Raw genomic sequence first — 16,186 nt, 5'->3', positions numbered from 1 at the left:
TGACTGATTTATCTTCTAACTGGAGCTCCTACCATTTGACTCCCTTCACCCTTTCCTCCACCCTCCACACCACACCTCAGGCAACTACTAATCCGTTTTCTGTATCTATGAGCTTGGTTTTTTGTTTTCCTTTTTTTCACATCCTTCATACAAGTGAGATCACGCAGTGTTCCTCTTTCTCTGTGTGACTTATTTCACTTAGCATAATGCCTCAAGGTCCATTTTTGTCTTGTTCTTACTGAGGAAATGGAGACTTTGAGAGGTTGAGTGGCTTGCCCAAAGACACATAGTTGGTACGTGGACAGTTCTTGAACCAAGGCGATCTGACTTCTGATGTGTCTGTCTCCAGAACTTTCCCCACAGCCTGCAGCAAGATGTCATGCTTAAAAAAGCAAACTGAACCTGAAGATGGAAGACCTAGGCTGGACTCAGCTCTGCCCCTTTTTGTTTTGTTTTGTTTTGTTTTTGGCCGCACTACACGACCTGCGGGATCTTAGTTCCCCAACCAGGGATCAAACCCACACCCTCAGCAGTGAAAGCACGGAGTCCTAACCACTGAACCACCAGGGAATTCCCAACTCTCTTACTTTTTAGTTAGATGACTTTTGGAAAGTTATAGCACCTCTTTTCTATTACCCTTATCAAGAAAAGAACAACCTATTAGTAATAGTATTTATACCATGATGAGGTTGTTTTGAGAATCGAATGACATAATACATATAAAGTACATCATCTAGCCCTTGGCATATAACAAGTACTAAATAAATGTTACCCCAAACTATTGTCATTGTTCTTACCACTCATCGGCTTTGGGCAAGTGACTCCATGTCTCTGAATACTGAGTTCCCCATCTGTAAAATGAGGATCTAATCCCCCCCAGGTTAGCTTTGATAGAGATTTGGGAATCACTGTACAATGTAAGGTATACCTCGAGTGACCATGTTCCTGGTTTTGCCCTGTTAGAATGATAAATTATAAGAACACCCAATTTTCCCTTTCTCTGACCATCCTGTGAAACTCCCTTCTCCTTTTTCACAGCAACTGCATTTTATTTATTTTGGGACTATAGTACAGAGACCTTTTATTTTTATTTTTATTTTTTTGTTAGTGCAGATTTCCCACAGAAAATATTAACTGTGGAAATAAATCACATATACACTAAATAAAAATGAAAAAATTGAACATTTTTTAAGGGAGAGTTATATAATATTCAGTTTCCCAGTGATTAAAAACCTAATGGAGAAGTTCATTAGTGATCAGTTCTGCCCAATAGTCAGATAGGCAGGGAGTGGGGATAAGGGGAGAGCATTGGGTTCTGAGGTGAGGGGGTTGGTCTAACATCAGCTGTTCTTATTCTACCTGCACCTGGGCTGGGGCATCAGCACAGGCTGTTATTCATCTCCATCTCCCTTTGAAATGTCCACTTGACAACAAACCGTCTTTACAGGACCAGGAAACCACCTCTTGCTTTTTTTTTTTTTTTGCGGTACGCGGGCCTCTCACTGCTGTGGCCTCTCCCGTTGCGGAGCACAGGCTCCAGGTGCACAGGCCCAGCGGCCATGGCTCACGGGCCCAGGTGCTCCGCGGCATGTGGGATCTTCCCGGACCGGGGCACGAACCCGTGTACCCTGCATCGGCAGGTGGACTCTCAACCACTGCGCCACCAGGGAAGCCCCCACCTCTTGCTTTTGTCTTTAAAACTATTTTGGAATTAACTGTTACCCTGATAAAAGAATGACTCAGACTTTAAAAACTTATTTGGAAATAGTGGTGTCTGTCTCTTTAATCAGCTTGCACAAGCCTTTTTAATATTTAAAAGTGGTCAGATACCAAAAAAAAAGTGGTCAGATGAACCATTCTTGTATTTGAGAGGATAAGTGCTTCACTTCAACATATCTAAACTTACATTTACCTTTATTTAAAAAATAAATTTATTTTTATTTATTTATCTTTGGCTGCATTGGCTCTTGCTGTGCGTGGGCTTTCTCTAGTTGCGGCAAGCGGGGGCTACGCTTCGTTGCCGTGCGTGGGCTTCTCATTGCGGTGGCCTCTCTTGTTGCGGAGCACGGGCTCTAGGCACATAGGCTTCAGTAGTTGTGGCACGCAGGCTCAGTAGTTGTGGCTCTTGGCTCTAGAGCGCAGGCTCAGTAGTTGTGGTGCACGGGCTCCGTTGCTGCGTGGCATGTGGGATCTTCCCGGACCAGGGCTCGAACCTGTGTCCCCTGCACCGGCAGGCAGATTCCTAACCACTGCAGCACCAGGGAAGCCCACATTTACCTTTAAGTTTTAAAAACTTTTAATTATTTGTTTCCTCTGGAAAAAATGTACAAAGGAACTAAAGATATTCATCAGAAGAAAAATCCGGGAATGAATGGATCATTGTCTTTGAAAGTCACTTACAAATCTTCTTCCTTTGCTTTCAGAGGAACGAGCCAGAATCTATTCATCAGACAGTGATGAGGGATCAGAAGAAGATAAGGCTCAAAGATTACTCAAAGCAAAGAAACTCACCAGTGATGAGGTAAACCAAATTTATTCAATTCTAGAGGTTTACCCTGTACCTACAAGTCAACTCCTGGAATGAAGAGGAGCTCACAGCCCAGGAGCACAGATAGATGTCTACACACTTCACTGAAGCTCAGAGAGATAAATCCAGTAACAGGACTAGGGGTGGCCCAGAGGAGGGTCTGATACCTCTGCTCAGAGAAGGAGACCTCTCGTTGGGTGTTGAAGGAATAATGGTAGGTGTGCAGGGCAAACCAGCCAGGGTGGGCATGCCAGGTAGATGGAAAGGCCTGGGAGAAGACACATGGCCCTGAGATACCAAGGCTGGACTAGAGAACTAGAAATCATTAGTGTGGGTAGATCAGAGCATGTATCTCTTCTTTCTTTTTCTCTTTTTGTTTATTTTCAATATATTTTTTAAATTACAGAAATAATTCTTATGGTAGAAAAGTCTGTTTTCTTTTTATTTGGATGAACTCATATTTGAAATAGTATTGAGTAATTCAAGAAAATAAATTTCCATCTATTATTGAAATAATAAATTTCTAAAGGAATTTTAACTTATGTTTTTGACAGTATCCTTTTCAAATTATAAGAGTACAGGTGCTGAGAAATTTTAAGTCTTTTTTCAAAATATAATTGACATGTAACATTATATAACAGTATATTAGTTTCAGGTATACAACATAAAGATTTGATCGATACATGTATATATTGCAAAATGATCACACCACAATAGTTATATGTTTAGTTATAGTTATATGTTTTTCCTTGTGATGAGAACTTTTAAGATCTATGCTCTTAGCAACTTTAAATTGTACAATACAGTATTTATTTATTTTTGGCTGTGTTGGGTCTTTGTTGCTGCACTTGGGCTTTGTCTAGTTGTGGCGAGCGGGGGCTACTCTTCGTTGCGGTGCATGGGCTTCTCATTGAGGTGGCTTCTCGTTGTGGAGCACAGGCTCTAGGCACGCAAGCTTCAGTAGTTGTGGCACGCAGGCTCTAGAGCGCAGGCTCAGTAGTTGTGGCGCATGGGCTTAGTTGCTCTGTGGCATGTGGGATCTTCCCGGACCAGGGCTCAAACCCATGTCCCCTGCGTTGGCAGGCGGATTCTTAACCACTGTACTGCCAGGGAAGGCCACAATACAGTATTATTAACTGTAGTCACTCTGCTGTACATCACATCCCCATGGCCTACTTATTTTGTCTTTTTATTTATTTTATTTTTAATTAATTAATTAATTAATTTTTGGCTGCGTTGGGTCTTTGTTGCTGTGCGCGGGCTCTCTCTAGTTGTGGTGAGCAGGGTCTGCTTTTCGTTGTGGTGCGTGGGCTTATTGCGGTGGCTTCTCTCGTTGCAGAGCACGGGCTCTAGGTGTGCTGGTTTCAGTAGTTGTGGCTCACGGGCTTTAGAGCGCAGGCTCGGTAGTTGTGGCACAAGGGCTTAGTTGCTCTGCGGCACGTGGGATCTTCTTGGGCCAGGGCTTGCACCTGTGTCGCGTGCATTGGCAGTCAGATTCTTAACCACTGCACCACCAGGGAAGTCCCTATTTAAGTCTTTTTAGATTATTTTTATCTTTGCTATTCTTGAATTTTGCTATGGTATCTTACTTAGTGTTTCCTTTTATTTTCCTGTTTGGGATTTGTTAGATTTTCTGAATCTGTAGATTGGTATTTTTCATCAGTTCTGAAAATTTCTCAGCCATTAATTCTTCAGATATTACTTCTGTACCATTCTGTCTCTCCTTTCTTCATGAAACTCTGATTAGATGCATGTTATTCCTTCTTACCTTATCCTCCATGACAGAGCCTCAGTCTCTCTTTCATATTTTCCATGTCTTTATCTCCCTGCATTCTAGGACAGTTCTTCAGATCCTTCTAGTTCAGTGCTTCTTTCTTTAGCTGTCTAATACATTGTTAATCTCTTGCATTGAATTTTTACTTTGTTTCAGTTTTTTATCTCTAGCAGTTTAGTTTCTTTTTCTAATTGGTCATTTTTTAAAATTCTGCTCCTAAATTATATTTTTCAGTTTCTCCTTTTAATGTCTTTAAATATTTGAAACCTACATGTATGGTCTTTTATGTCTGAGAATTCCAATGTCTAAAATCTTTACATGTGTGATTTTACAGCCAGTTACTTCTGCTGACTCTTTTTCATGATGACTTATTTCTCCATGTGCTCTGCAATTGATTTACTTAGCTCAGATCAATGGGAATTTTTGTGGCTTAGATTGACGGATTCCTCCAAAGATGGTATATATTTGCTTCTGCCAGGTACCTTGGGACTACTTTAAATTATATTCTTGGAATAAGGTCTTCTTAGTTTTACTGGAAGTATGGGTTCTGACTTGTGGTTATGAATTTTCCTAGAAATTTTAAATTTTTTGTTTTAATCCCCTGTTAATTATTTCTAATGTTAGAGATGAGAAATTATCCTTGCAGGCATTTAGAACAGGGGTTGGCAAATTACATCCCACTGACCTAATCTGGCCTGCCACCTGTTTTTTCAAATAAAGTTTTTTAGGAATCCACCCATGGTTATTCATTTACGTATTTGTCTATGGATGTTTTCCTTCTATAGTGACAGAGTTGATTAGTTGCAACAGAAACCATACATATGCCTTGTAAAGCCTAAGACATTTATTCTCAGGCCCTTTACCAAAAAGGTTTGCTTACCCCCTGCCTCAGAGAAATGGGCCTGGGTTTATTTCTACTTCACCTGAACACTAAAGATACAGTCCTTTGGGGTCTGCTATAATCTGCTCCACTTGGCCTTTGTCTCCTGTCCTCAGCACCCTGCAAGGCATAAAACCTTAAGCTCATGTTCACACAGTTGGTAAGTGTCTTCAAGGAGAAAGCCTGCTTTCGTGCTGTGCTTACCTCTGTGGGTTCTTGCTTTTGCTTAATTTTAGGTCTCTGATTACACCTTATTCTCTTGCCATCACTTTGGTTTGTTCATAGTTTTTCATCATTGTAATTTTCAGTGGGAGGGTTATTCAAAGGATTGTTCTACCATATTGTGGGAACATTGTTGTGTTCCTGTTATTCATGATTTTAACGTATTTTGATCATTTTGGCCTGTGAACTGTGAGCTTCTGTGAGCTCTTTTCTCATGTGAAACAGAATTTTGTTCTTGCGTTATTGTTAATTACAACATTTAATATTTCCCAGTCTTTCTTGAAAGTGGCATGCTATGGAAGATAACTAGACAAAAATTGTTAAATTATTCTGCAACATACTTGTTTTAAGTTAGATAGGAAACATCTTAATCATGCATTTATAGTGTGTTGAACTGTTGGCAAACAGGAATCCTCATCTAAGCAGATGCCGTTTTATTTTTTGGCAAGCAGAAACTGTGAATAAAACTTGAAAAGTGCCATGGGACTTCTGTTTATTTCTAGTATTCTCAGAAATGAGATTTCTAAATGTGATCCATCAAATAGTCTTCTTCTAGTCTGGGCAATTGCAAACCTGTAACTTCCTGACTTAAAAATGTCTCTTGCAAATGCCTCCTAGCTTTCTGTTATAGGAGCTACCCTCTATCTTCTGCACCCAAATACTCGCCGTTAAGTCTTCCTGTACCCCTCCTTTCCCCTTTCCTGACAACAGAGACTACTTCTGCCTGGACCTCCCAACCCCTGCCTCTGCCTCCTCTTATTGCCCCAGTTCAAGTCCTGGCATGGGTCACAATGGGAGAGAGGACGAAAGGGGTCAGACCTGCTCTGGGTCCCTCTCCTTATTTGCACACTAAACCCTACCCACACGCCATGAGCCTAGTTATTCCTCTGAGATAAACCGAGTTTTCAGACCCCAAGTCCCCACCCCGGAGAACCACCGTTGTCACCAGAGCATTCCTTGATATGGGGAAAGGGCATGGGTCTGGATTAGAATGAACTGGATTACTGAATCTTGGGCTATTTTATACTACTTGTATGGCCTTGAGCAAGTCATCTCACATTTCCAAGTCTGTTTTCTCATCTGTTCTATGGGGTTTATGCTCGCTGCCTTGTAAAGTTGTATTATAGTAAATAACAGATATGAAAGTGGGTGAATGCTAGCTTCCCTTCCCCAACAGGGTCTAAGTTACAAAAAAGGAGAGAAACAGAACTTTCTATCCTCCCTTATTTTTGTAAGCAGTGAAAACTTTAGAAAACCTAAATTACAGCAAAAGTGGAAAGATGGGTAGTAGAAGAAACTGTGGAAAAGGGAAAGACTGCCGTGGAAAGGAACATGCAGACAATGGGAAGGAAGGGCATCACTGCCAGGCCTCAGCTTTCTTGGATGAAAGAGATGACCTGCGAAGGACTACCTAGAATGTGGTGCTGGTGGTCTGGTTCCTCTCCATGTCTCTCTTTCCTCCCCCAGCTCTGCCTCGTGGAGCCTCCATTCCCCCCTTGTCAGCCCTGCCTTACCTGTTAGAGGCCCCTTTGTTTATGGAGCCATCAGCAACTTGGAACCAGGGTAGTCCCAGCTTCCCCTCCAGTGTGGTTGGGATTCTGAATGTGTTTCCCTGGAAGCCTTGACACTCTTGGTGTTGGTCACTTATACTTTAAGACACCCTTATTTGTATATATTCTTAGGTATATTTTGGGTTAAATAAACTCTGAGAGCTGGTTTCTAATGTGAGTTTTACAATCAGTCTAAAAAATAAATTGTTGGAAGACAACTCCTCCATAACTGTGGGCTGCCTGTTCCTGTGTCTTTAGGGACCTGCATTCATGGCTGTATTAGAAAGCTTTGTGTTCATCTCAGAGGTCTCTGAGACTGTCCTCAGTTTTTTTCTTTCTTTTTTCTTTATTCTGCTCTGCAGTAGTTATTTCCACTATTTTATCTTCCAGGTCACTTATCCGTTCTTCTGCCTCAGTTATTCTGCTGTTGATCCCTTCTAGAGTATTTTTAATTTCATTTATTGTGTTGTTCATCATTGCTTGTTTCCTCTTTAGTTCTTCTAGGTCCTTGTTAAATGTTTCTTGCATTTTCTCTATTTCCAAGATTTTGGATCCATCTTTACTATCATTATTCTGAATTCTTTTTCAGGTAGACTGCCTATTTCTTCTTCATTTGTTAGGTCTGGTGGGTTTTTACCTTGCTCCTTCATCTGCTGTGTGTTTTTCTGTCTTCTCATTTTGCTTATCTTACTGTGTTTGGGGTCTCCTTTTCGCAGGCTGCAGGTTCGTAGTTCCCGTTGTTTTTGGTGTCTGTCGCCAGTGGCTAAAGTTGGTTCAGTGGGTTGTGTAGGCTTCCTGGTGGAGGGGACTAGTGCTTGTGTTCCGGTGGATGAGGCTGGATCTTGTCTTTCTGGTGGGCAGGTCCACGTCTGGTGGTGTGTTTTGGGGTGTCTGTGGACTTATTATGATTTTAGGCAGCCTCTCTGCTAATGGGTGGGGTTGTGTTCCTGTCTTGCTAGTTGTTTGGCATAGGGTGTCCAGCACTGTAGCTTGCTGGTCGTTGAGTGAAGCTGGGTGTTGGTGTTGAGATGGAGATCTCTGGGAGATTTTCGCCGTTTGATATTACATGGAGCTGGGAGGTCTCTTGTGGACCAGTGTCCTGAAGTTGGCTCTCCCACCTCAGAGGCACAGCACTGACGCCTGGCTGGAGCACCAAGAGCCTGTCCTCCACACGGCTCAGAATAAAAGGGAGAAAATATAGGAAGAAAGAAAGAAAGAAAGAGGATAAAATAAAGTAAGATAAAATAAAATAAAGTTATTAAAATGAAAAATAATTATTAAGAAAAAATTTTTTAAAAGTAAACAAACAAAAAACCGGACGGACAGAACCCTAGGACAAATGGCGGAAGCAAAGCTCTACAGACAAAATCTCACACAGAAGCATACACACTCACAAAAAGAGGAAAATGGGAAAAAAAAATCTATCTTGCTCTCAAAGTCCACCTCCTCAATTTGGGATGATTCATTGTCTATTCAGGTATTCCACAGATGCAGGGTACATCAAGTTGATTGTGGAGCTTTAATCCGCTGCTTCGGAGGCTGCTGGGAGAGATTTCCCTTTCTCTTCTTTGTTCGCACAGCTCCCGGGGCTCAGCTTTGGATTTGGCCCCGCCTCTGCGTGTAGGTCGCCTGAGGGCGTCTGTTCTTCGCTCAGACTGGACGGGGTTAAAGGAGCATCTGATTCGGGGACTCTGGCTCTATCAGGCCGCGGGGAGGGAGGGGTACAGATGCGGAGCGAGCCTGCGGCAGCAGAGGCCAGCGTGACGTTGCACCAGCCTGAGGCGCGCCGTACGTTCTCCCGGGGAAGTTGTCCCTGGATCCCGGGACCCTGGCAGTGGTGGGCTGCACAGGCTCCCCGGAAGGGGTGTGTGGATAGTGACCTGTGCTCGGACACAGGCTTCTTGGTGGCGGCAGCAGCAGCCTTAGCGTCTCATGCCCGTCTCTGGGGTCCGCGCTTTTAGCCGCGGCTCGCGCCCGTCTCTGGAGCTCCTTTAAGCCTCTTGTCTCTTCGGCAGCAGCAGACTTTTCCCCGGACTCCCTCCTGGCTAGCCGTGGTGCACTAACCCCCTGCAGGCTGTGTTCAAGCCGCCAGTCCTCTCCCTAGGATCTGACCTCCGAAACCCCAGCCTCAGCTCCCAGCCCCGCCCGCCCAGGCGGGTGAGCAGACAAGCCTCTCGGGCTGGTGAGTGCCGGTCGGCACCGATCCTCTGTGCGGGAATCTCTCCGCTTTGCTCTCCGCACCCCTGTTGCTGTGCTCTCCTCCGTGGCTCTGAAGCTCCCCCGCTCCGCCACCCGCAGTCACCGCCCGCGAAGGGGCTTCTAGTGTGTGGAAACCTTTCCTCCTTCACAGTTCCCTCCCACTGGTGCAGGTCCCATCCCTATCCTTTTGTCTCTGTTTATTCTTTTTTCTTTTGCCCTACCCAGGTACGTTGGGAGTTTCTTGCCTTTTGGGAGGTCTGAGGTCACCTGCCAGCATTCAGTAGGTGTTCTGTAGGAGTTGTTCCACATGTAGATGTATTTCTGATGTATCTGTGGGGAGGAAGGTGATCTCCGTGTCCTACTCTTTCGTCATCTTCTCCTGTCAGCCTGTGTGCATCTAATATATGAGTATTTTTGTTATTTGTTGCATTTACGTGGCACAGGGATTTATTCCAGCCAAGTTCACTAAGGCAGAATCCCACACCCCTGCTTTCACAAAATGAGGTCTCCTGAAGGTTGCCACTCAACTTTCTAAGTCCTGGGAGTAGCAGGCCTGCATGCCTTTGCTGGGCTTTACTGTGCTTGTCTGTAGCCGCCTGGGAAGTTGGTCCTGGAAGGATTTTCAGAGCAGAATTCCAGAGCATCTTACCCGAGACAGTGGATTAGAACTGGTGCCAATTAGACTTCTTTGGGAGAGCTTTGAGCTGGCTCCTGACTTCCCAGCTGCTTGGCCCTGTCTAGGTTCCTTTAGGACAGGCTCTACCACCTTCTAGACCTACCATGCCCATTATTCTTTTATTCACTCAAATTTAAACCCATTAAAGAACTTTAGAGCTGAAGAGACCATACACACTGAAGTTTACTTGGGGAAGGTTGCCACAAACCAGGCTGGCATGTAGAGTTTAAGATAAGATTCATCAGCTGAAAATAAAGGAAAAGTGGTGGTAGTAGTGAATGTGCTTCTTGCCTTTGCCAGTGTGGGGTTGGGAGAGAAGTGTTTAGGTTTGCTCAAGGCTGGGAAGTAGAAAGGAGGCTTGTCACAGCCTGGGGGCAGGACCCATCCTCCAGGGTTGCTGTTGGGGTAACTTTGTTGCTGCCAGCTGGGAAGTTAAGTGCAGTAGGACTTCTGGATCTTTTCCTGTGGATTAGTAACTTACCCCTTTGAATTCTCCTATGACTTCAGGTCTGTGGGGATGCATTTGGGATAATAAGGCAGGAAACAAGTGTGAGATAGTATTGATATCTTCTCCTCAGAGGGCCAGGCATCAGAAAAAGTGGCTATGCCAGCTTGTATGCTACATCCAGAAGCATTCTCTGGACAGGGTAGTAAGATGCTTGGCCTTCCCCAACTTCAACTTTTAAACTTTGTTCACCCTGTTTTATTTTTGGTGAGGAGTCTTGTTAAAGGCAATTCTGGAGTATCATATTTAGTATCGTTTCATTTTAATCAATTTTTGATATTATTTAATGTTGATCTGTTCAAATTCTATCTGTAAGAAGTGTTTTTAGAAAACTTCCCAAATTTTTTGTTTCTATTAGAACATTATACAATGTGACTTTAAGCGGTGGAAACTTGTGTATGAAAGCCTTTAATTTCTTCAAAAACTTTTTTTCAAATATTAAAAAAAAATCTTTATTCTGTGAGTTTTTAGTACATCCAAAACAAGAAATAGTTATTTCAAAAAATTGACAGTCTTGGGCTTCCCTGGTGGCGCAGTGGTTGAGAATCTGCCTGCCAGTGCCGGGGACACGGGTTCGAGCCCTGGTCTGGGAGGATCCCACATGCCGCGGAACAACTAAGCCAGTGCACCACAGCTACTGAGCCTGCGTGTCTGGGGCCTGTGCTCCGCAACAAGAGAAGGCCGCGACAGTGAGAGGCCCGTGCACCGTGATGAAGAATGGCCCCTGCTTGCCACAACTAGAGAAAGCCCTTGCACAGAAACGAAGACCCAACACAGCCATAAATAAATAAATAAATAAAATTATAAATAAATAATAAAAAATTGACAGTCTTTAGGGCTCCCCTGGTGGCGCAGTGGTTGAGAGTCCACCTGCCGATGCAGGGGACACGGGTTCGTGCCCCGGTCTGGGAAGATCCCACTTGCCGCGGAGGGGCTGGCCGGTGAGCCATGGCCACTGAGCCTGCGCGTCCGGAGCCTGTGCTCCGCAACGGGAGAGGCCACAACAGTGAGAGGTCCGCGTACCGCAAAAAAAAAAAAAAAAATTGACAGTCTTTAGAATGCTTTTTAGGTAACGAAGAAGTGAAATGCTCAGCAAGTAGAGAAAAAAGTTTAAGTAAATGCCTAATTATGGTCAAAATAGTCAGCAGAACAAGCGGTTATATAGGCTGACTTCTTTGGGAGAGCCCTAACTCTTCCCAGGGCAAAGCCCATTTCCACTTTCCTGCAGCTCTTCTCCATGTACAACAGCTTCTTCCCCCTGTGAGACTGGGTCACAATTGCTTAGCTCGCCCTCATGGGCCTGAAATTGGGTTTTAGGGTTAGTTTTGTTATTACTCTGGGGTCATTTTGAATGCCTCTAGTACCTGTAGATTTGGAAACTGGCCATGACTTTAACCACTGGTTTTATTCAGCTGGTAAATGTTCTTATTAAAATTTTATGTTATCTTTGGGTTTTCAGAGGGTTATTCAGCTCAGAGCTACTTTTGATAAACCTTTCTAGAAATATTCTCTATGAACTTTGAGATTTTTCAAATTTTTGTCTGTTTAGGAAGGTGAGCCTTCTGGAAAGAGAAAAGCGGAAGATGATGATAAAGCAAATAAAAAGCACAAGAAGTACGTGATCAGTGATGAAGAGGAAGAAGATGATTGAAGTAGAAAATGTGAGAACTTTATGTATTTTATTGTACAGTTTGTTTTATAAATATGATGTAAACATGAATTATTTTGACTGAAATAAATTGATTTGCTTTTGAGTAATTTTAATTGTAATAAAAAAATTTAAAAAGCAGGTCTCTGTTCAAGAAATTGACCCCTCCCAAAGCAGGCTGATTTTGTTAATGCCTTACACTAATTCTTAGGTTTTAGTGAATTCCTCCCAGGCCCCACAAAGAAGGCTTGCAAGGGCCAGGTGAAGCAAGTGAGGCATTCTTCTGGGGTGCAGAGTTTTAAAAGGGGCGCAAAAAAGCCTCCGTAATTGTATTCGTTTGCTAGGTCTGCTGTAGCAAAGTACCACAAATTGGGTGACTTAATACCACAGAAACACATTCTCTCACAGTTCTGAAGCCTACAAATGCTAAATAAAGGTGTCGGCAGAGCCGTGCTCCCTCTAAAGGGAAGAATCCTTCCCTGCATTGTCCTAGCTTCTGGAGGATCCCAGTAATCCTTGGCTCGTAGCAGCATAACTCCAATCTCTGCCTCTGTCTTCACATGGCTTGTTTCCCTGTGTGTCTGCTCTGTGTCTCTCTGTGTCTCTGCTCTGTCTCTCCAGATCCCACTCTTCTTTCAGGACACCCATCAATGGGTTTAGGGTTAACCCTAATCCAGTGTGACCTCATCTTAACTAATTACATCTGCAAAGATCCTATTGCCAAATAAAGTCACATTCTGAGGTTCTGGGTAGATAATGAATTTTGAAGGGTCCCTATTCAGCCCACTACAGTAATCAAGTTTAATAATACCGTAATACAACATTTTAAAAAATTAAAATTAATGTAAAAATATGATGAATAAAATGTCAAAAATTCAAATAAAGATGATCTGACAGGGCTGGGATTAGGGTAAGCCAAGTGAGAAGAGTGGCACAAGTACAGAACTGGATAGATTGTCTCTTTATTTGAAATTTTGATGTTTTGTTTATGGGAGTTTTTTGCATGGAGTTTAAAATGTATTGCAGTATTATTTACCTTGATCACTAAGATTCTGGCACCACTTATATTTTTCACCAAAGTGAGTATCTCACACGTTGCGTCCTAGTTGTGGCCCTGCTTTCTCACAGCATGGTGGCTGGGTTCCAACGGTGAGCACCCCAAGAGAGCTGTATTATCTTTTTTCAAAATCCACCACATTCTGTTCAATAGAAGTGAGTCACTGATGTGAGCTCATATTCAAAGGGAGGGAAATTTGACTCCTCTCGATGGTAGAAATGGCAGAGAATTAGCAGATATATTTGAAATCCATATTTAAGATATATATTTGTCTTTTCTACAGTGCTCTTCTACACAGCCTAATCTTTCCCTTATGAACGGACTAGGCCTGTTAATACAATCTAGGAGGGGTGGTTTGTGGGAGGCTCACCCTGAAGCCTGGTTATAGAGAAGTGACACTGAAAGAGAATAAGGTCCTATCTCACCACTGTGTCACTCTCCTTATCTCAGAAACCTTCAGTCCCTTGCTGTTTCTTGGTTTATCAACTTGAAACTCCGATGCCTGGCTCTTGAGAGCCTTCATTTTGACTCTGTCCTTTCCAAGGCAACATTGTTTTTTCACTAGCAGACACATATGTGACAGTGATTGAGCTCTTGTCTCTTGTCTCCAAACCTGCCCTTCTCTACAGAGCTTGGCTATGCAGAGCCAAGGCTCTGCAAGCACATTTCAGCTTTGCCAGCTGCCCCCTGTTAGGGGGCGCCAGAGAGAACTGGGAGCCTGAATAACAAAGAAAAGATTGCTCCTTCCTGTTTGTTTATGGAACTTTTCTGGGGGCTTCCTGTTGACCTCCATTCTTTCTGAGGGGGCGCAGCAGCAGCAGTAGTTTCTTCCCACAGCAGCTCAGTCCGGTTTGCAGTTTACCAAGACTTGAAGAGGCAGCTTCATTGTACTCCCGAGAGACATCAGTACCAGCTGGACACTTCTCTTCCTCAGGTATGTTTCAGCTCCAAGGGGCCCTGTCTGTAAGTTTGTAAGTTTAATAATAATTCTAACTTTCCCCTTTGTTCCCTCATCTCTAGGGGTGGAAGTTGCTCTCTGAATTTGCTAATTCTGTGATCCCTTAGGGAGTCCTCTTTGTACTTTTTGTAACCAAATCAACAACTTTAAACCTAATTACAATTTTTAAAGAATATTAAGATCTATCTGTGTAGACAACTGGTATGTTTTCTGTTGCCCAACTTGGACCTGACTGGGTAGTCCAGGAAGCAAATCCCCAAAGATGAGATGTGTAGATTGGTTTGGGTCTGAGCTCCTCACCAATGGGAAACAGGATGCTGGTGGTGCCTTGGCATCATGATGAACCAGATTATCCCCTGTGATTGAGGGCTCAAGCGGCTGCTACACTTACTAGGCAGTCCTGATGACTAAGGACTGTGGTGTGGGATGGATGCTTCTGAGTGCCCTGGAGCACTTACAGAAAGTCGACAAGCTTAGGTTAGTTTTGGTTTGTTTTTAAACCTTATTGAAGTAGAGTTGATTTACAATGTTGTGTTAGTTTCTGCTGTACAGCGAAGTGATTCAGTCATACATATATATTCTTTTTCATACTCTTTTCCATTAGGGTTTGTCACAGGATACTCAATATTGTTCCCTATGCTATACAGGAGGGCCTTGTCGTTTATCTGTTCTCTATATAATAGTTTGCATCCACTAATCCCAAACTCCCATTCCTTCTCCCCCCACACCTCCTCCCCCTTGGCAACCACAAGTCTGTCCTCTATGTCTGTGAGTCTGTTTCTGTCTTGTAGATAGGTTCCTTTGTGTTGTATTTTAGAGTCCACATATAAGGGATGTGGTATTTGTCTTTCTCTTTATGACTTCACAGAAGCTTAGGTCTTCAAACATTCTGCTCAAGTCATGGTCAGAGAACCAGGGAGCACTTGTGACAGCCCTAAAGGAATCTCATATCTTGTAGTCAGAGGGCTGAGGTAGCTGAAAATCAAACGCATGTAATTGTGTGGTTGCAGAACTACAACATCAACTGAATTCACAGCCTCTTCAAGTCTCTCATGTGAAAGGGTATTGATTGAGAAAGAAACTAGGAATGGGGATTTCTGTTTGGACTCAGATAAAGCTGAAAAACAAATTTTCTAGTCCCTCTGAGCCTGCCTTGCCTGTGAGAAGCAGTCTGCCTTCCTATATCTGAGGAAACAAGGTTTTTTTAAAATTGACATATAGTTGATTTACAATATTATATTAGTTTCAGGTGTACAAAATAGTAATTCAAATATTTTTATAAATTATACTCCGTTTAAAGTTATAAAATATTGGCTGTATTCCCTGTGCTATACAGTATATCCTTGTAGCTTATTTATTTTGTACATAATACTTTGTACCTCTTAATCTCCTTCCTCTATTTTGTCCCTTCCCCCTTCCCTCTCCCCACTGGTAACCACTAGTTTGTTCTCTACATCTGTGAGTCTGTTTGTTTTGCTATATTCACTGGTTTGTTTTATTTTTCAGATTCCACATATAAGTGATAGCATACAGTATTTGTCTTTCTCTGACTTACTTCACTAAGCATAATACCGTGTAGGTCCATCCATGTTGTTGCAAATGGCAGAATTTCATTCTTTTTTATGGCTGGGTAGTATTTCATTATACATACATACCACATCTTCTTTATCTGTTCATCTGATGATGGACAGGTTGCTTCCATATCTTGGCTATTGTAGATATTGCTGCTATGAACATTGGCATGCACATATCTCTTTGAATTAGGGTTTTTGTTTCAGATATATACGCAGGAATGAAATTACTGGATCATATGGTAGTACTATTTTTAGTTTTTTTTTTTTTTTTTTAGTTTTAGTTTTTTGAGGAACCTCCATACTATTTTCCATAGTGGCTGCACCAATTTACATTCCCACCAACAGCATACAAGGGTTCCCTTTTCTCCATATTCTCCCCATCATTTGCTATTTGTAGACTTTTTTTTTTTTTTTTTTTTGTGGTACGCGGGCCTCTCACTGTTGTGGCCTCTCCCGCTGCAGAGCACAGGCTCCGGACGCGCAGGCTCAGTGGCCATGGCTCATGGGCCTAGCCACTCCGCGGCATGTGGGATCTTCCCAGGCCGGGGCACGAACCCATGTCCCCTGCATCGGCAGGCGGACTGTCGACCACTGCGCCACCAGGGAAGCCCTTGTA

General features: G+C 43.1%; 1 protein-coding gene across 4 annotated transcripts in view; it reads left to right on the top strand.

Moving 5' to 3' along the window:
- LEO1 (LEO1 homolog, Paf1/RNA polymerase II complex component) overlaps nt 1–15,307 on the top strand; it is a 60,253-nt gene extending 44,946 nt beyond the window's left edge. Inside the window, exons 10-12 of one of the 4 annotated variants that reach the window (XM_029236951.1) lie at nt 2,424–2,521; nt 11,883–11,994; nt 13,879–15,307. In XM_029236951.1, the coding sequence (XP_029092784.1) occupies nt 2,424–2,521; nt 11,883–11,984 (200 nt within the window). In that variant the 3' untranslated portion in view covers nt 11,985–11,994; nt 13,879–15,307. The other 3 variants (XM_029236950.1, XM_029236949.1, XM_029236952.1) reach the window with 3 other exon arrangements.
- The last annotated feature ends 879 nt before the right edge of the window (nt 15,308–16,186 follow it).

The sequence above is a fragment of the Monodon monoceros genome, unplaced genomic scaffold, assembly GCF_005190385.1.
Source record: "Monodon monoceros isolate NGI ecotype Baffin Bay Population unplaced genomic scaffold, NGI_Narwhal_1 Super_Scaffold_21, whole genome shotgun sequence".
NCBI lineage: Eukaryota > Metazoa > Chordata > Mammalia > Artiodactyla > Monodontidae > Monodon > Monodon monoceros.
The sequence above is the reverse complement of the archived record's forward strand: the minus strand, read 5'-3'. Positions and strand labels throughout refer to the sequence as shown.